Raw genomic sequence first — 16,922 nt, forward strand, 5'->3', positions numbered from 1 at the left:
TATAAAGAAATTCTGTTAGTGAAACAAAGAAAGACATTAGGATAAATCTGCTACCTGGTAGCATGGCATGAGTAGATAGAAAACGCATTCCCTAAGCGCTTTCATTTAAGTCCATCACTTTTCATTTGGCTACGTACACCAAAGCTTGCTGGCCAGAGTCTTGTTCTAACACCTTAACACTCTGCAGGCTGACCTCAATGCCAATAGACATTAGAGTGAGACTTGGGCTTTCCAGGTGAACTTGACTGAAATGCTAAATGCTTTTTTTCCCCAAGTACTAAACATACTCCAAGGTACTGTATTGAAAACCATAAAATGCAAGACATTTAACCCACAGATCAAACCTTTTATTTATTTATTTATTTATTTATTAGTATCAGAGAAAGCAGATTAAGCCAGCAATGAGTAAGAACTTAGGTTCCTGCTTATCAAATCTCTGTAAGACAAATCTTTTGCCTACAGGTATTTTTCAACAAAATGGATGTAAAAAGGGAGACCTGACTCATTGGTCTCTTACCTAGGAAGTTGTTTTTTAAAGGCATTTAACTTAAATGAAGTTATAATAGACATAGGATAATGGAAGAATGGCCACAGAGCATTGAATAACGCTGAAAAGGCTAGTTTGGGGTTATTTGTTTTTGTTTTTAAATTCAGAATAGCCTAAAATGAATTGTAGGAGGAGAACCTTGGAAATCAATCAATCAATAAATCACAGAAGCCTCGCAGAAGCCAGCCAGCCCTATTGGATGACCACTAAAACAACTTACTTAAGAAATTAGTCTGTTTAGTTGGGATTTTAAGTACACATGGAACTGGAAAACAAAGACACGACATACATTTTTAGATTAGCCCAGTAACTACGAATATGCTTTACGTTACCAGACTCGCAGAAGGTAGAAGACTCATTTCATGAATTATATCGTATGCAAAATTACAGGAGTACTTCAAATTAAATTAAAAGCTATAAAAAGAACATCTAACGTGAAATAAATGCCAGCAGATGACAAAACAGTCTTTAATCCAAGAGAATCTAGCTAAGTCACATCAGTCCATTTCCAACAGCATCTCAGAATGTCACTTTTGAGATTCAAGAGATCAGATGTGACTTCCTTGTGGGTAGCCTCCTTGATTCTTATAATCTGCTCAGTCAACAACTGTCTTAAACATAAACAATTAACAGCTCTGAATAATGAGGGCAATAAAATGGGTTACAAATTACAGGGCCAAGAATAAAAAAAATTAACACTTGGAAGGAAGTTCGAAATTGTGCTCCTCTCCTGCCATTCACAACTGCACCAGAAATGTTGCATAACTCATAGCATACAGCAAGCCTCCACAAGCATTTGGAGGAAATCTGAAATGATAGTCAGCAGATGACAGAGCAGAAGCACTTTTGAGTCCAGATGAACTGCATAAGGTGAAGGCTGAAAATCAGGTTAATCCTGTTGCACACACTGACATAAAACCTTAAAGTCATTTTTTTCCTATATTGAGCTAGTTTTTAAGATTTGAAGATGTTGGGAATGGATTTAGCTGCCATGACTTGTAAGCCCAAATTAAAACAGAGAAGGACTTTAATTCCTAAAGCCCATATTTTTCAGCTATCTCAGGTTTTATAGAAACAATCTAACAATATCAAACAAGTGAATAATTTAAAGTGTTCACAAGCATAACTGTATGAAAGGTCTTTTTATTTGTAGTGTTTACAATGAAGAGGCCATATGTTCCAACAGCAGCAATGCTGGAACTTAACTTACAGATTTTTTTTAATTACAATTTTAAGTAACAACCTAAGAAAAATGGTCATTAAATTGCAAAAGATCTGAAGGAAGCTCTTGGTGTAGCTTTAATTTAGTAGTAAGGTGTTATGGGTTCAAATGCCTCTTGAAAAAATCTACTTGTTCACTCACCGAAGTTGCATAGGCAACTTTACCAAGCAAGAGTCATCAACTAATCCAGGTGAAAGAGTGAATGTGGGTGTGGACTGGTTATTAAGAGGACAAATTAGGAAAAAATTAGAAAGCATAAGGTATTAGGAAAGCATTAGGTAAAATGACTGACAGTACAGTTAAACACTACATAGCTGTAGTTCCTTTATTGCTCTGAATTCATCAGGTTCTCAGCAATTCACAGTTTCTATAGTTCAGAGTCACCAGATGACAGGAAAGTTTTTGGAGTTCTGTCCTGAAAACAAAATCCCTAATAGAGAAGCATCCAGCATATGTTTGACATTCTGCAGTTGATGGGAGCTCAAGATATTCTGCAGTTAATATATTGCAAACATCTATACTGAAAAAGTAAAGAAAACTTTCAAACTTCTCTGCATGGGAAGGGTTGTGCTCAGTAGGCAAATGAATACACACTTATGGTTTAGTAAGCCAAGACAAGTATAAAATACTACGTCAATTTCAGTAATGTTCCAACTTCATTCTCAAAACTGCTGACATTACCTTGACATGCAAAATAAAGTTAAATCACATTAAACGCCTTCACTGTATCTCATTTTTGTGCCGAAGGCATTGCTCTTCCATGAATCATCCCATTTAGGTACTTTCTTTTAAAAAGCTAAAACATAACAGGAACTTAATTGGTTAATAGTAACACCATGCATTCATTAATTTTGTGTGAATCCTGTCTGTGCTCAAAGGACACCTTAAATTAATTCACACTAAAACATTCACTATAAAAAGATATATTTGATACAGTATGATTCCTAACTATATTGTTTTAAACTTCAAACTCATTCTGATTTCAAGCCTTTTAGAAATAAGCACATTCTGCACCACTGGTGAAGCAACAACATCACCTCATCTAAACTACATGGGTTATGATTCAAAAGAATTCATAGCTTACTTTCAGCGATCTTAAGTTACCTATTAAGCTAGTGTCTTAGCACTCAATAGTGGCTGGTATGTTTTAATACAGGCATTAAACCTGACATAGCAAGTTGTATTTTAGATCACCCAACAAGAAGTTTGACAAATGTGTTAACAGACTTATTGTGTAACATTTAACTTTCAGATGAAGATTAAATAAGGCAGGGTTTCTCAAACAATGGTGTGATATACACCCATTTGCAGAAATAGTCTGGTGTGAAGAATGATAGCTGTGGGTTTAATTCTATCATTACAGTATCTACGTCACGTTATTAAACAGTTACTAAGCCCATGGTTACACAATCACTTGGTATCATTTCTCTTTTATCTTTTTCAGAACAGTCCTGTGAAGGAGAGCTCTTAAACCTGAACAGTCTACTGAAAGGAAACAGATGCAACTCCCACGATCAGAGAATACTTCTAGCTGCCAACCATTTTCTGGACAACAAACCCTAAGTTTGCTGAATACTATTCTGGCATACATCAGCAATGCCACTGAAAAAAGTAGTGTTGCATCATCCCTCTTATCACATCTGCTTGTTTCTGCACCCATTTTTATGACAGCAAGTTTGCTTACACAGTGAATTGAATGAGCCAGGCTGACAACCATACAGCCAAATCATTTTCCTATCTTGACCAGAGGTGTGACCAACAGGCTCTTCTGGCCCAAATGGGAAAATTAGGCTTACAAAGTTCAAACCAGTACCCGAAATGCAGCATAAAAGCCATCGTGGTCTAGCTAGCTCCATTTGCTATTTCCAGCAGTGAACTGCTGTAGATATTAGGACAGCTTCTTCACTGTTTGCTGTCCACATAAAGCAAACAGTTCTTCACAAGCCAACTCAAAACAGAGATTAGCATCAGGGTACTGACATAGTTAATAGCTTTTTACTGTCTTTATTAAGTTAACTAGATGTAAGTTGGACAGCATTAGTAAATTATACAATCATTTAATTTTTCTAGACTGTACTCTAACAAAGTTTCAGACAGCCCATAAATCACTGTACCTGCCCAAAGTCTTAATGAACTATTTAGTATAAAATTAAAAAAAAAAAAAAAAAAAAAAGGATCTAGTTTTCAGGAGCTCAAGCCTCTTGTTGACTGAATGCTTTAAAGTTTCATTGACTGTATTAAAATAAAAATATGCTTTGAGAGTCTATGGGCTAAATCAAAATGGTTTAAGTATTTTGCACAAGTGTTTTTCTATCTTACTACAAAATAATTAGAATATCTGATAGAAAGGTTTTAATGTTGTCATGATGATATACATCACTTAAATAGTTTGTCACAATACACCAGTGTCAACTACAAAAAGGCAATCCTCTTCACGCTTTTTTCCAAACTGTCATTATACATTCTTCGAAAGTTACTAAACATACTGTACATATTAAAACACAATTCATTTGATCCTTCATAATTCACTTTTAAAGAAAAATGAAAACAATTTTTAAGAACACATTCAAATTCATTAGCAGCACTTTGTGGACTAAGTTTACATCTTGGCAACTATTCTCTCTTTGGCAGGAAGTGTTGCATGTATCACAGGAAACTACCAAAATCCTGATATATAGACTGGTTTCCCTTACATTATATTTCCATTCAGCCTCCTCCATTAATGGAAAATTTATCCCTCAGAGCACAGGGACTTAGAATCGGTTCCACATATAAAAATAAACACCAACAGCTTCCTTCATGAGTAATCTTTTTAGACCTGCTTGACTACGGCCAGGTCAAACTCAGATCCTGGAAGTGAAAGAATTTTTATACCTTGTTATTGCAGGTACTGTTAACTTCTTTTGAGGATTTTCAGCCCACCTTATTAACACGGATAGAATGCACAGGCTATGCCAGGAACTCTGTTTTACAAAAGAGTATTATGGAGTCTTTACCAATGACAAGATGAACCTGCTCAAGCAGACAGAAACATGGACTGCTCCCAGCAAGAACAAGTCTGATCCTCCCTGCATTACCCTTTCAAGTCACACTGATCTTTTTTTTGCCAAATAATTTTCAGCTCGATCAGTTCCCAGATACTATTCCTTGCATAGTTCTAAGACTACTTGTACTAGCACACAGAAGATGCTGGGAATGCTGTCAGGCCTGTTCCCCTCTGCAGCAGAACACACTTTGGTAAGCCTAAACAGCTGGCTGACAGTTAATTTAAGAGTGGCAGCATTACAATGAAACTTCACTGTCTTGTAACTTGCCTGGAGATTTAATTACAAAGTAGAGAGGTTTACAGTATGAGGTGCCTTTGCAATATTCTACTCTGCAGTTTTGTTTATAAGAACAATTTAATAGCAAAGACTAATGATTGCCTGTGAAGCTAAAGCAGAGACAGCAGCAGTGCGACTCTCCTTTAAATAATAAAATTTCTTGGACTAAAATCACACCCAAAAATGTGGTTTTAAGGACAGGAATTTAGGATTTTGGTTGCTGTTCTACAGCAGTTGCAAATACAATGCTAACATTAACCTTTTGGGAACATGCACTAAAATTCAGTCATTACAACATACACCTCCAGTAGCAACATTTCATTCCCTGAAGAAATTACATGCTGGCACAGAAGGAACAAACACTCCAAACACGGATTTGGAAGACCTGGTTTTACCTTTGCTCTGTCAAACTTCCTATGTTTGTACATATGGACAGCAATTATTTAGCAAGTGCTAATTATTTAAATTTTATTTGAAATCACTAAGCTACCAAGGGCATTACATATTCCTAAAAAAATGTTAAGACAGTGGTGCTGCAAACGATAGAGTTTGCACAGACACAAAGATACAGACAAATATTTTAACTTACTTTCGGTTCCTTCTTAATTATAAAAAAGAAAAAAAAAATGAAGATCTCTGTATTTCAGAATTGCCTAGGTAAAATCTACATATTATACTTCAACTGCTCACACTGGATATCTAACTTCTCTACCTGAGAAGTTTCAGTCAGAAGTTAAATCTAAGGCTAAGCAAATCTTGTAGCAGCAATCATGTTTTTCCCAGGTCAAATAACTGCTAAATTCCACAGCTGCACAGAAAACAAACTCCATTTTACTATACATCAAATAACACTTTGGGGGCCAATTTTGTAGTTTCAAATGCAATTTGAAAGTGTACTTTTCTTTAATTAAATTTTCTTAGGCAAGGTTTGGCATCTTTTTTGTAAGCCAATAAGCCAAGGCTGCCCTAGCAGCTCAGAATCATGTGCTGCTCTGTTCCCAATATGTCTCTGTTTAACCTTTGAAGTATATTAACAGTTACCACCAGAAGTTTGAATGAGTGACTACAAGTAACAATTTCACATTTATATTAGAAACCACAGTAAACACTCCATAGAAACTGCAAACATTGCATTTTAGTATATTCTAGCTAACAATCTAGTGACTGTATTTCACCATTTATATATCGCTATATAATTAAAAAAAAAAAAAAAGACTAAAATACTTAAAACAAGTACATGTTAAAAATACCACTAACCTTCCATGAGCATGAAAATCTAGGCGCAGGAACTGATCTTCATGTGATACTGCTCTTTTGGCACGCTGGTGTTTTTGGTGTAACAAATCCATATCATAAGATAATCCTTCATAATGTCTAATGTATTTATTTAGAGGATTTCCATACTGGCCTGAAAAGAGAAATAAGGAAAGTTTAGCATGTCTGAGAAACTATTAAGGTTACAACCATATTACGAAGCATGACACATCTGTGGAGCAAAACGGTGATGACAAGAACCTGACTCCCACACAACATACATTTTGGTTTTCTTTTTTACCCCCTTGTATACCTCAGATTCATTCTACTGTGGTCCCACAGACTGAATGCACGCGTGCAGCTGGAGTGCAATAGATGGACCTTGAAGGACATCTTCCACTTTAATTTCAGTCAAAACTACTCCAACAATGGAAACTACATTGGGAATGCTTGAGATACATTTCAGAAACTCATTCCTGATCCGGACATGAGAAGTGCAACAGCTTAATATCTTTCTTCTGGTTCCCTAAAAGGATCATACTTCTGTTTTCACCCTACTCTCACAGCACTGAAACACCTGCTCAGGTTTGTATTCTAGATGCCAGATAACCAGAAAAACTAGGAGCAAATCATGCCACCCAGCAATATGTTTTGTAGTACATGGAACATGCTATCACCTCGAAGAGTTTTGTTAAAGATGCCATCACCAAAGATGTAAATTGAGTTCAGTCTATTTTGGATACTTCCTTTTAAGACAGGTTCATGGTTGGACGGGATGATCTTAGAGGTCTTTTCCAACCTAAATGACTCTATGATCTTATTAGTTAACATAGCCCATGCAACCACAGAAACGTATGCACAGTAAATTGACAGTACAGCATGTATTCAACGTGAAGCGTGCTTTCATATCCCAGCAACAACCAAAGCCTCCATCCCCTGCTGCTGCACATCTGACTGGGCTTCTCTTCACAAGAACAACACTTGACTGCACTTCCATACCAAATAACAGCTCTAGAACACCACTCATGGAAAATACTGCATCTGCTTGCCAAAGGTAAACAAGGACTTGGGGAAGGAGCTGAGAGGAGGTGATTCATTAAACGTGGTCAGAGACCAAAAAGATAGTTAAAAGTTCAAACAATAGAATATAATGTGGAAAAAAAACAATCACTGTGGCTTTACAGCAGAGGTATGCATATAGGATTTTTGTTTGTTTGTTTTTACATGCTTAATGAAAATATTTTTAAACCCTTTCGGTATTTAAAATACCCAATCATAAGAAGTTACTTAGATACCTATATCTAGAATCTACTACAGACAAGAGCAAGATCACTTCAGTGGTTCTGGTTTCAAAGCCAGATTATATGTGACCTAAATTGTATCCTGTTTCTTGATGTACTAAACATTGAAGCCTGGAAAGAATTAAGCAATGTATATTGTTTCAAAAATTCAAAACCTAGTTGTACGTTTTGATATATAACTTTTATCAGTAGTTAGCATGCAAGCATTCACCCCATTTGAAACGAAGGCTTGCAGTATCCCTCTATATACTTTATACTACTAACAGAACACTAACTTTTCTCTTGTAACTCCACAGAAGCAAGTGTTTCTGAAGAACAAATCAATTCATTACAGAAACTACTTTGTGGATCACATCACTCAAAGGTAAGCATACAAAAGTATTTTTTTAAGCAATCCGTAACAATATATTGCCAAATTTATTTCTAGAAGGAACGTTTTATAACTGTTCATGTTCAGTAAAAAATTCTATACAAGTTCTTCCCTTTGCTAAAGCATATTGTAAAGCTTTAGGAAGTGTTTTGCTGAACTATTTGTTTTTCTTGAAACAAGTCAGTTCTGTCCTTTTAATGTACTGAGATGCAATGTGGTGCTACAAACATAAAGTGAGTACAGTAAAGGCACTGTCATCATTTCTACTAGTCACAGCACATTACCTTTCACAAAAAGGTCACAATTTCAGTTGTCAACAACTTCATTTATGAAGAGACTGTGCTGACATAAACCTGAATTGTCTCTTGAAAGCTACAGTATAAAAACACAGTCTTAACTACAATATAAAATTAGAACATTGAACATGCAAATTGTTATTTTTTTCTCAATTTCAGGATTAATCAGTAATCTTTAAACTTTTCCTCAATGAAAAGTATAGCATTTGTTTAAATATCAGAGCATCCACATTGGTATAGCCATATCTACTACTCTGTTCTGAAGTTTGGGCAACCAAAAATCAATGGAATAACAGTATGCACCAGGTTTTGCTTTAGGGTTGTATAAACTTTTTTTTTTTTTTTTTTTTTCCATTTTCTGTGGTATTTACTTTAGTCACGGAATGTTGTTCTTAGTTGCATGTATGCATTTGCCCCATTGTTCCTGGCTCCCCACCTAGCTTCAAAGCCTTCCTTCCTTAATATCCTACTTCAGGAAAAACAGCAATTCTTTAATTTATGTTTGATTCAGGAACCTTGCACCTGAGCTATTGTTTTTTTTTCCTGAAGAAATATTGAAGTACAACATCTGAGAGATCACATAAAGAGTCAAATTTCCGATTTTCTCCAGAACCATTAATTCCCTATGAAACAGTACATCTTACAATCAGTTAATCTCAGATAAACCTAAAAGTGAGAATTCTCAGAGATTCCATGCAATCTTTCCCTTCAGATACGTATACTGACAGGGCCCAGGCATGCTCAGTGAAAGAAGCTTATCCCCAGTCTTTGCCTCAGTAATATGGTACAAAGTTACATTTTCACAAGGAAAAAAGTTATTGTACTAATAGCACAATTTTGTAAGGAAAATACAAATTTACCTTTTCCTGTAATTATTATCATGAGGTCATCTTTAAATTAATACAACAAATATCTCAGCACCTCTTTTCCTTTTCAAAGGATTAGAATGTCTGATCTTCACACACCTCAATGAGTGATACAGAAGATGACGAATAAATGAATACTTCCAAATGTGTCACTTGCCTTTAGTAGGAACATGCACAACATGATACTGCCATCTCTCTTTAAAATTCAAGTAATGATACACTGCAGGTAAACTGCACTCAAATTTCCTCCCAGTACTGAAGGCCTACGTATCGTATTCTTTGTCTCAAAAGTCCATTCTCATCTTCTTTACCAGAGGCTTCTTAATTGCCTTTGCCATTCACAAAAATTGTTATTTAAGCATGTCTACATTAGTTCTAATCCCAATAAGAAACTCTACAAAGCCAAAGCTTCCCCAACCAGCATGAGGAATACTGAGGGTGAAGAACGTTGTCCATGTCTGATGGTTCTCCTATCACTTTAGGCTTACTCCCACAAAACAAACCAGGAACACCTCCTAGTGCACAAGACTTCTGTACACCAAACACAATTAGCCTGGGCAGTTGTTAGATCAGACTGATGAACAACATGCATTTACCTGACTGCTGATACATGTCTTCCAGTTGCAGGTACGTGAGCCAAAAGCATCAACATTAGAGAAAAACTTCAGAATTAGCTGGCATAAGTTGCTGACATAATTACTGGCGTAATTAACTGAGGTTTTAATTTTAAAATGAATGTAAATCTGGAATACAATACAAATACCTCCTTGAAAACATCAAAATTAAGAAGTCTGTATGCTGCAAATGTGCACAATTCTGTGCTCTATGAACGCAGGACTATTTAACAAGTTAAATTATCTTCAATTTTTCTGTGGTAGGCACCTACTAATACTGCATTCTTTAAATTGCTATAGGCCTTTTTTTTTTTTTTCCCCTCAGCATTGCAAGGTACTTTTTAAACAGCATCAGGCACCTACAAAAAGGTTTTAAAGCAGGACAGCTTCCTGAAGGCCCAAAAATGCTTTGCACCTATTCCAGGTCTCACGGTCACCTGGAAAGCTGAGGCTGCCCTCAGCTGAGTAACATAAAGAATAGTTTTCAAACGTGACAAGAGTGTAAAAGACTGTTGACGTTAAAAAGCCTTACGATGTTCTTTCTGCTAAGCAAAAATTAAAATAAAACAAAGGAACCCTTCTGCTAAAGAAAAGTTACACGCATTCGGTGATCACACTGAAACTTTCCCCAAAACTAAAAACACAGAAACAAAAACCCCAAACCCCACACCTCCTTTTAACTGCCCTCACGGCGAGTAATTGCCACAAGCACTCTCCCCTCTTAAAAAACCCAAGCAGCTGCACGCCACCCAGGGCATGTGCCCTTACAGAGCTTTTCTGAAGATGGACTTCAGACGGGGCTGAAAGCAGTTTCCAAATGAATGTTAACTTTCATTTCCAGAAGCATGCATAACGTTAACACTGCAGTAGTGCCCAAAGACTCAAATCAATTTGTGATCTCCTTTTAATAAAACCAGCTACAAATCAAAAGTGATCCTCTTCTTCACCAAGGTAGCTCAGTAAGTGACTCAGTTTCTGTAAGGTATGAATTTATAGGATGTCAACGGCAAAAGTTTGTTGAGCTGGGAAGATGAGTGTACTTCCCATGCAGTACTGGGACAAGATGTCTCAGATTCTTCTCTTGCCAGAGTCGGTGTTTAAGCTGCGTGTAAGCATCACCGCCAGAGGAACTGCAAACGCACCCTCAGACACTTTGGTGCCCTTCCTTGCGGCCCATCGGGCAGGTACAGCTGCTAGCTGCAGCTCCTCTAACTGGAGCAGTCTGCGTCAGAAAGGAAGAAGCCTACCACAGCATCTGGGAGCCTTGCACCCCAAGAATCTCTTACAATTGCAAGCACATAGACCTAAAACTGCGACGAGCTACTGTGATTACTTCACTGCCATCAAAAAACTATCATTTTTTGAATTGAGACTTCAAGGCAGATCTATTAAAATAAGCACACGACCAGAAAACCTGCAGTAAGGAATACTGAACCACCTGCACCCAGGTGAAGTTTAAGAGGGCTGTTCTACAAATTTCATGTATTGTGTTGCCATCAGACAAACATCAAAGGTGGCATGACACCTTTCCAGGCAACCTAGTGAAACAAGCCACCGTTACACTATGGGTAAATGCTAAGCCAGAGGACAGGAACACAGGATACAGATACCAGAGAGCAGCAGTGAGATGGTTTTTGAGGCTGACAGGAGACTGTTGTATGGACTTGCTAAACTAGATGTCGCTTTTCCCAAGACAAAAAACCTTCAAGAACAAAGCTTTATTTTCAGGGAATTAGAAGTAAATACAGGGAAGGACTTACTCTAAACAGGACTAGGCAGAACATTTAGGTAGATGTCTCATGGTGATATTCCCTGTAAAAAAAACTTGTGTGTGAGGGTCTAGAGCTCTCTGGCATCCTTTGAGAATGTTATTGTACTTCCCAAACAGCCACAATCCCACTGAACACACAGGGTGCCTGAGGCATATCCTCTCAGCTGCTACCTAAGGCCCACACACCATACAAAGGGTGAAACATACCAACCGCTGGATTTGAGCTCTAAGCCTCTTGGCACACCTTGAGCAGCTATATATAACTGCTGTTTGGTGGTCTGTGCTAAATGGCTTTCCTGCTCATTCATGGTGTCTATTTTTTTCAAAGATTATCAAAACTCTCTTTCTTAGACAAAACCTTTGCAGTTTGTGAGAGAGAAGCAGAGGAAATGAGTTAGGGAACATGTAAACCATGAGGACATACAGAAGTCCATGGGACTAGAAGGGCTGCATCCCAGAGCACTGAGGGAGCTGGCTGATGCCATTTTGAGGCTTTCTATCACCTCTGAGAAGTTATTGTGAGAGGGAGGTTCCTGACAACTGGCAGGCAAATGTCACGCCTGCCTTTAAGGAGAACCTGGAGATCTATTCGCTGGTCAGACTAACCTCAGTATCTGCAAACACTGTGGAGGACATGCACATAAAAGCTCACTCCACATGCACAAAGATTAGTAATAAGCAGCACTAAAATTCAGCAACACAAGCAAGCATCTATTATGTGTATCTGTATCGTGGTAAAAGATAACATTTAACTGTCCTTTAAGTGGATAACTCCAGCACGCGCTGTTCTGAAAGGTGAAGCTTATATTAAGACGCTTAGATTAAGACTTGCACAATAATGGCAAATAGTTCAAATACAACTCAAGTTTGTTAGTGGAGAAGAAACACATAAAATACAGCATTCTGGACAACTGGACAACTCTTTACTGCAAGCATCATCACTGATTTGCAGATCTGAAGTGCCAGCATTTGATAAAAACCTTTAAGAGAATGATAAGTAGTATTTTCATTTAGATAAAATTATCAAAACGTGTTGTATTTTTTCAAGCTGTTTTAAATTTTTGGTCAATTCTCTTCCACCCCTTTTCATCTTATTTCTGCTCTTCCCTTGTGCTGGCACTACAGCCAATTGGGATGAAAAATATATGTTTTCTTTTGGTCAAGTTAGTTTTTGAAAAAAAAAAAACAAAAAACAACACATGCAAACAAAAGCCAAGTCAGGATCATTCCCCTTCACTGGAAACTTGCATTTAAGGCACAGTTAATACAGAACCACCAGACTAACTGATGTCTTTTTTTTTGTTTGTTTGTTTTTGTTTTGTTTTGTTTTGTGTTTTTTTTTTTCTTTTATTTTTTCTCCCTTTCTTTCTTCCCATCCCCACGCAAGTCTCAACTCTTCCTCCTTGCTGGGCCTGGGTCTGCACAACAAACCAGCTGAGGTGATATGTCTGGCAGGAAACCAGTCATTTCTTTCATTTAAATTTGCAGGTTGAATTGGCTCCTCATGTCATCAAATGCCAGAGGTGGTGAAGGAGAGATGGGAATGCAGAGCCAGGGCAAGACGATGCAGCTCATGAGAGTGGCTCTGCCATAGTGCAGAACTGAACCGTTCAAGGCTTCTAAAAGCAACGATAAACTACTGCCTTAGGTTCCTAGGTGATGGTCTTTCAAAGTTACTATTTAAAAACCTGATTTTATTTAATTACCACGGACACTTCTGAAGTAATCACCTGACAGCTGCCTTTACCAGACACTGCCCCATCCAGCCGTATAGAGTCCTAAATGTTTTAATTTTAAATCCCAGATGTGCGCTAGATGCTGAGTGCCATTTTAATGAAGGGTAGTATTCTTCTCAATCTCTAGCAAGGATGCAGATTTAATCTCTCAGATACTGATAGCTCATATAAATACCTTCCTACAACTCCCCCATGTGTCCAGAAAAAAACAGAATTTCTCCTATGCACAGTGGGAAATAGGTTGTTGGATATCCTGCAGCACAAACCACTAAGACACAACTCAGAAGTCCAACAACGTAGAAGGGTGTGCTGTACCAGGAAACAATCTGTCATAGATTCCCAATGATGTTCAGCATCTGATCAGCCAAGGCAAAGCATGACCACTTTTTGGGTCTCATTGCTTCTTTTCAGTATTTTCTAATACTATTTCCACACTTCTTAAAATCACCCTCAGATTTTATCAGTTATTTCCATTCCTCAGAGGACATAATAATAATGTAGTGTTTAATATATTTGCATGCATTTCCATAACATTCAATGAAGCATGCTCCTAACAGTTGTGAAGAATATTGCCCCTAAGGACTTCTTTATAAATGTCAAAATTGCTAAATAACATCAGTCAATGAACAGATCCCTAAACTAAGCAACTCTGAGGGTATTGATGAAAATACTGAGATCCACTGTACCTTTTTTTTTTTTTTTTAAGAAGTCTGAAAATTTAAGGCACTACATGCTAGGAACTTAAGATGTGTGTATCTACTTAAGGTAAATTCTACCTTTGCCCAGTTTCTTTAAAAACAAGAAAAAAAAGAAAATTGGCATGACTTTTCTTCTCACGTGATTGAAACTATGTTCAAAATGACCAGCTGGAATACCTGTTTTTAGGAAGGTTGTATTTATTCATGGGTAGTAAATAAGTTTCTAGAACAGCCCTAAAAGTTATCTAATATCAGAACTTGATCAAGCATGATCAGGTGCTATCAGAGTTAATCACTGATATCCCTTCTGTTCTAACCATAAGCCACGCAGACGGTTATAGAGCATCATAATATAGACATTGCAGTACACTTCATCTGTACAGCAACACTAGCAATTGCTTTTGGTTATGTTCCTTTACTAGTTTAATTTTTTCTTCAAATTATGTAAATGTAAACAAATTTACAATCAATTGAAACAGATTTCATTTAAGCATTAAATTGTTCTTTCTCCTCAGATGAGCCATCAAATAAAACAGTACACAAGTAAACCATAAAAGTTGTGTTGTATCTTAATATTAAAATAGATAAAAATCTTGAGTTTGTGATCCATCATTAACTGTGAACTAAAGTTGTAATCAGTTCTGTTAATCTACCATTATTTAACACCACCCCAAGAATACCACAATAGAGTATAGTCAGGGTATACAGACATCAAGCCGAAAGTACTTCTGTAAGAGTTACTCTGGTATCCCCCCAAAAATAATTCCAAGCTTAGTCTCAATATACAGAAGCACATTCAAAAAAGTACAAATTCATGTAATTTTCAAAATTATTACTAATTCATATGTATATAGCTTAAAACTATACATCATTAAAGAACATTATTACTTGGCTTCTAGATCTGTGTAAAACTAGTGAGCACAAGAGGCACCGTACACAAACGTAGCACAGGTAAACTGTGTTTTTCAGTTGTTTGCAGGTTGTATTGTTCTCGCAGGAACACTTAAGAATGATGAAGTTGCCTTTCCCACAGACGTTACTGTACTCCTAGAATATAAGCATTTAAATAAAGAACTTTATAGTTCAGCAAAACATTTACAGCAGGTAAGAAATTCTAGAAATGTAAGTAGAAGTTGATAGATAATTCTATTATTAAAAAGTAATTTTAATTCAAAAAATAAAATATATTTTTTTTCATATTTCTGTTTAGACTTTCAAGAAGAGGAACAAGCTTTACAGGTTATTTCTGACAGGCGTATCAGCCAGCGTTCCCAGGTTCCTATCAAGCATTGCTGAGCTTTGTTTAGAGATCGATCTGTATTGCTAAGCACTGGAAGTCACGTGCTTCTCTTACCCAAAGTGAGGAGCACTTCCTACTGCCCGTAACGTTGAAGGTGTCCATTTTTCTCTCAAAGAAAAAAATAAACATGAACTTCCAAAATACATTTCATTAGCCTGTTTCTGTCTATCTAGAGTGTATACACGTTACAATGATTTCAGCTTGAAAACTTGCCTGCTTGAAATTAAACCATGGAAACAACTCTCACAACTGGTTAATGAATCGCTTTGAATTAACTCCGTGCCAGCACAGGTCAGTTCAGAAAACAAGGTGGCCTTGAAAAGTATGGCAATAGTTTTGGTCTGCAGTACCCTAACGACTGACTAGAATTCACGAGAGAAAAGTCACGAGCAAAATCTTGTGTGCATGTCCTGTAGCCACACACACCAGGGGGTGAGTTCTGGCCATGTGCATCACTTTGTTTTTTATCACAGTAACCTCACAGCTCGGCCGCGAGCGCGACCCGCTCGAGTTCTCTCCTGCTTGGACGTTACTTTTTGACAACGCATAAACGGCCGGGAATTGGGGCTAGATCCCTTGTTAATAAGCCTACGCATTGGCGTACACAGATGCAGAGCCGAGATAAGTGCCAAAACGAAACGAGAAGCAAGCCCTTTATCGAGCGCTCCACACATCCTTCCCTAGGAGGGGCGTCACAAGCCCACCTCCAGCGCTCGCCCCTGCGGAAGCGTGGAACTGTTTTGCTGCCTGCCCCGGCCGGCTGACCGCCGCCAGCCCGGCCGGGAAGCCCCCCAGGGCTGCCTCCCCCCGCGGGGCTGCGGCGCCCCCGCCGCGAGGGGAAGCGGCACGGTGCCTGCCCCCGGCCTAGGGAGCGGGCGGACCCCCCCCTCCCGCCGCTTTCGCCCCCCCCCCGGCGCTCGCGCTGCGTTTCCTGGAGCAGAACGTCCCGGCCCGCGGCGCTTCCTGGTGCCAGGCACGGGGAGAGGCTCTCGGGGAGGCTCCGGGAAGCTCTCGGGGAGGGTTCAGGCGAGGAAGGGAGGGAGGCGGCTGCCGGGACGCCGAGGAAAGTCCCGAAGAACGGCAGCCGCCGGTGCCGGGGCGGAGGAGAAGCGCTCCGCGGCGGGGAAAGTCCCGGGCCGGGGGCTTCGGGCCGGCCGCCGGCGGTGCAGGGAAAGGGCCCGGGCGCGGCCCCGGGCCGGGAGCAAGCGCGGGGAAGCGAGCCCCGGGGAGCGGCCCGGCCGAGGCCTGGCGCCGAGGCGCGGCGCCCCGGGGATGGGAAGGGAAGGAAAGGGGGACCGAGAGAACCGTGGCCCCTGGCCGGGCCCCGCCCGCTCCTCACCTCCGGCGCCCGCCGCGCAGGAGCACAGCAGGAGCAGCGTCCCCGCCAGGTCCATCTTCGCCGGGCCCAGGCCCCGCCGCCACCGCCTACCCACAGCGCATCCGCCCCGGTCGGCGCCGGGATGGGGAGGGGCGAGCGCCGCGCCTCCCTCCGCTTTGTCACCCGCCGCTCTGCGGGGCCGCTGCCGCCCGCGGATCGCCTGGCAGCGGCGGCGCGGCTCGGCTCGGTTCGGCTCGGCTCGGCTCTACGCGGCCCGGCCCTGCCCGGCTGCCCCCGCCCCGCTCC

General features: G+C 39.6%; 2 protein-coding genes across 2 annotated transcripts in view; one reads left to right on the forward strand and one right to left on the reverse strand.

The window, feature by feature from the left end:
- The window catches only part of ADAM10 (ADAM metallopeptidase domain 10), a 50,669-nt gene extending 33,912 nt beyond the window's left edge, over nucleotides 1–16,757 (reverse strand). Inside the window, exons 1-2 of the mRNA XM_035335533.1 lie at nucleotides 16,638–16,757; nucleotides 6,350–6,500 (exon numbers count right to left, since the gene is read on the reverse strand). Of these exons, the coding sequence (XP_035191424.1) occupies nucleotides 6,350–6,500; nucleotides 16,638–16,692 (206 nt within the window). The 5' untranslated portion in view covers nucleotides 16,693–16,757. The remainder of the gene's footprint in view (nucleotides 1–6,349; nucleotides 6,501–16,637) is intronic.
- Nucleotides 16,729–16,922, forward strand: part of MINDY2 (MINDY lysine 48 deubiquitinase 2) — a 37,981-nt gene continuing 37,787 nt past the window's right edge. Inside the window, exon 1 of the mRNA XM_035335538.1 lies at nucleotides 16,729–16,878. Coding sequence (XP_035191429.1) covers nucleotides 16,759–16,878 — 120 coding nt within the window. The 5' untranslated portion in view covers nucleotides 16,729–16,758. The remainder of the gene's footprint in view (nucleotides 16,879–16,922) is intronic.

Source organism: Oxyura jamaicensis, chromosome 10, assembly GCF_011077185.1.
Source record: "Oxyura jamaicensis isolate SHBP4307 breed ruddy duck chromosome 10, BPBGC_Ojam_1.0, whole genome shotgun sequence".
NCBI classification, from domain to species: Eukaryota; Metazoa; Chordata; class Aves; order Anseriformes; family Anatidae; genus Oxyura; species Oxyura jamaicensis.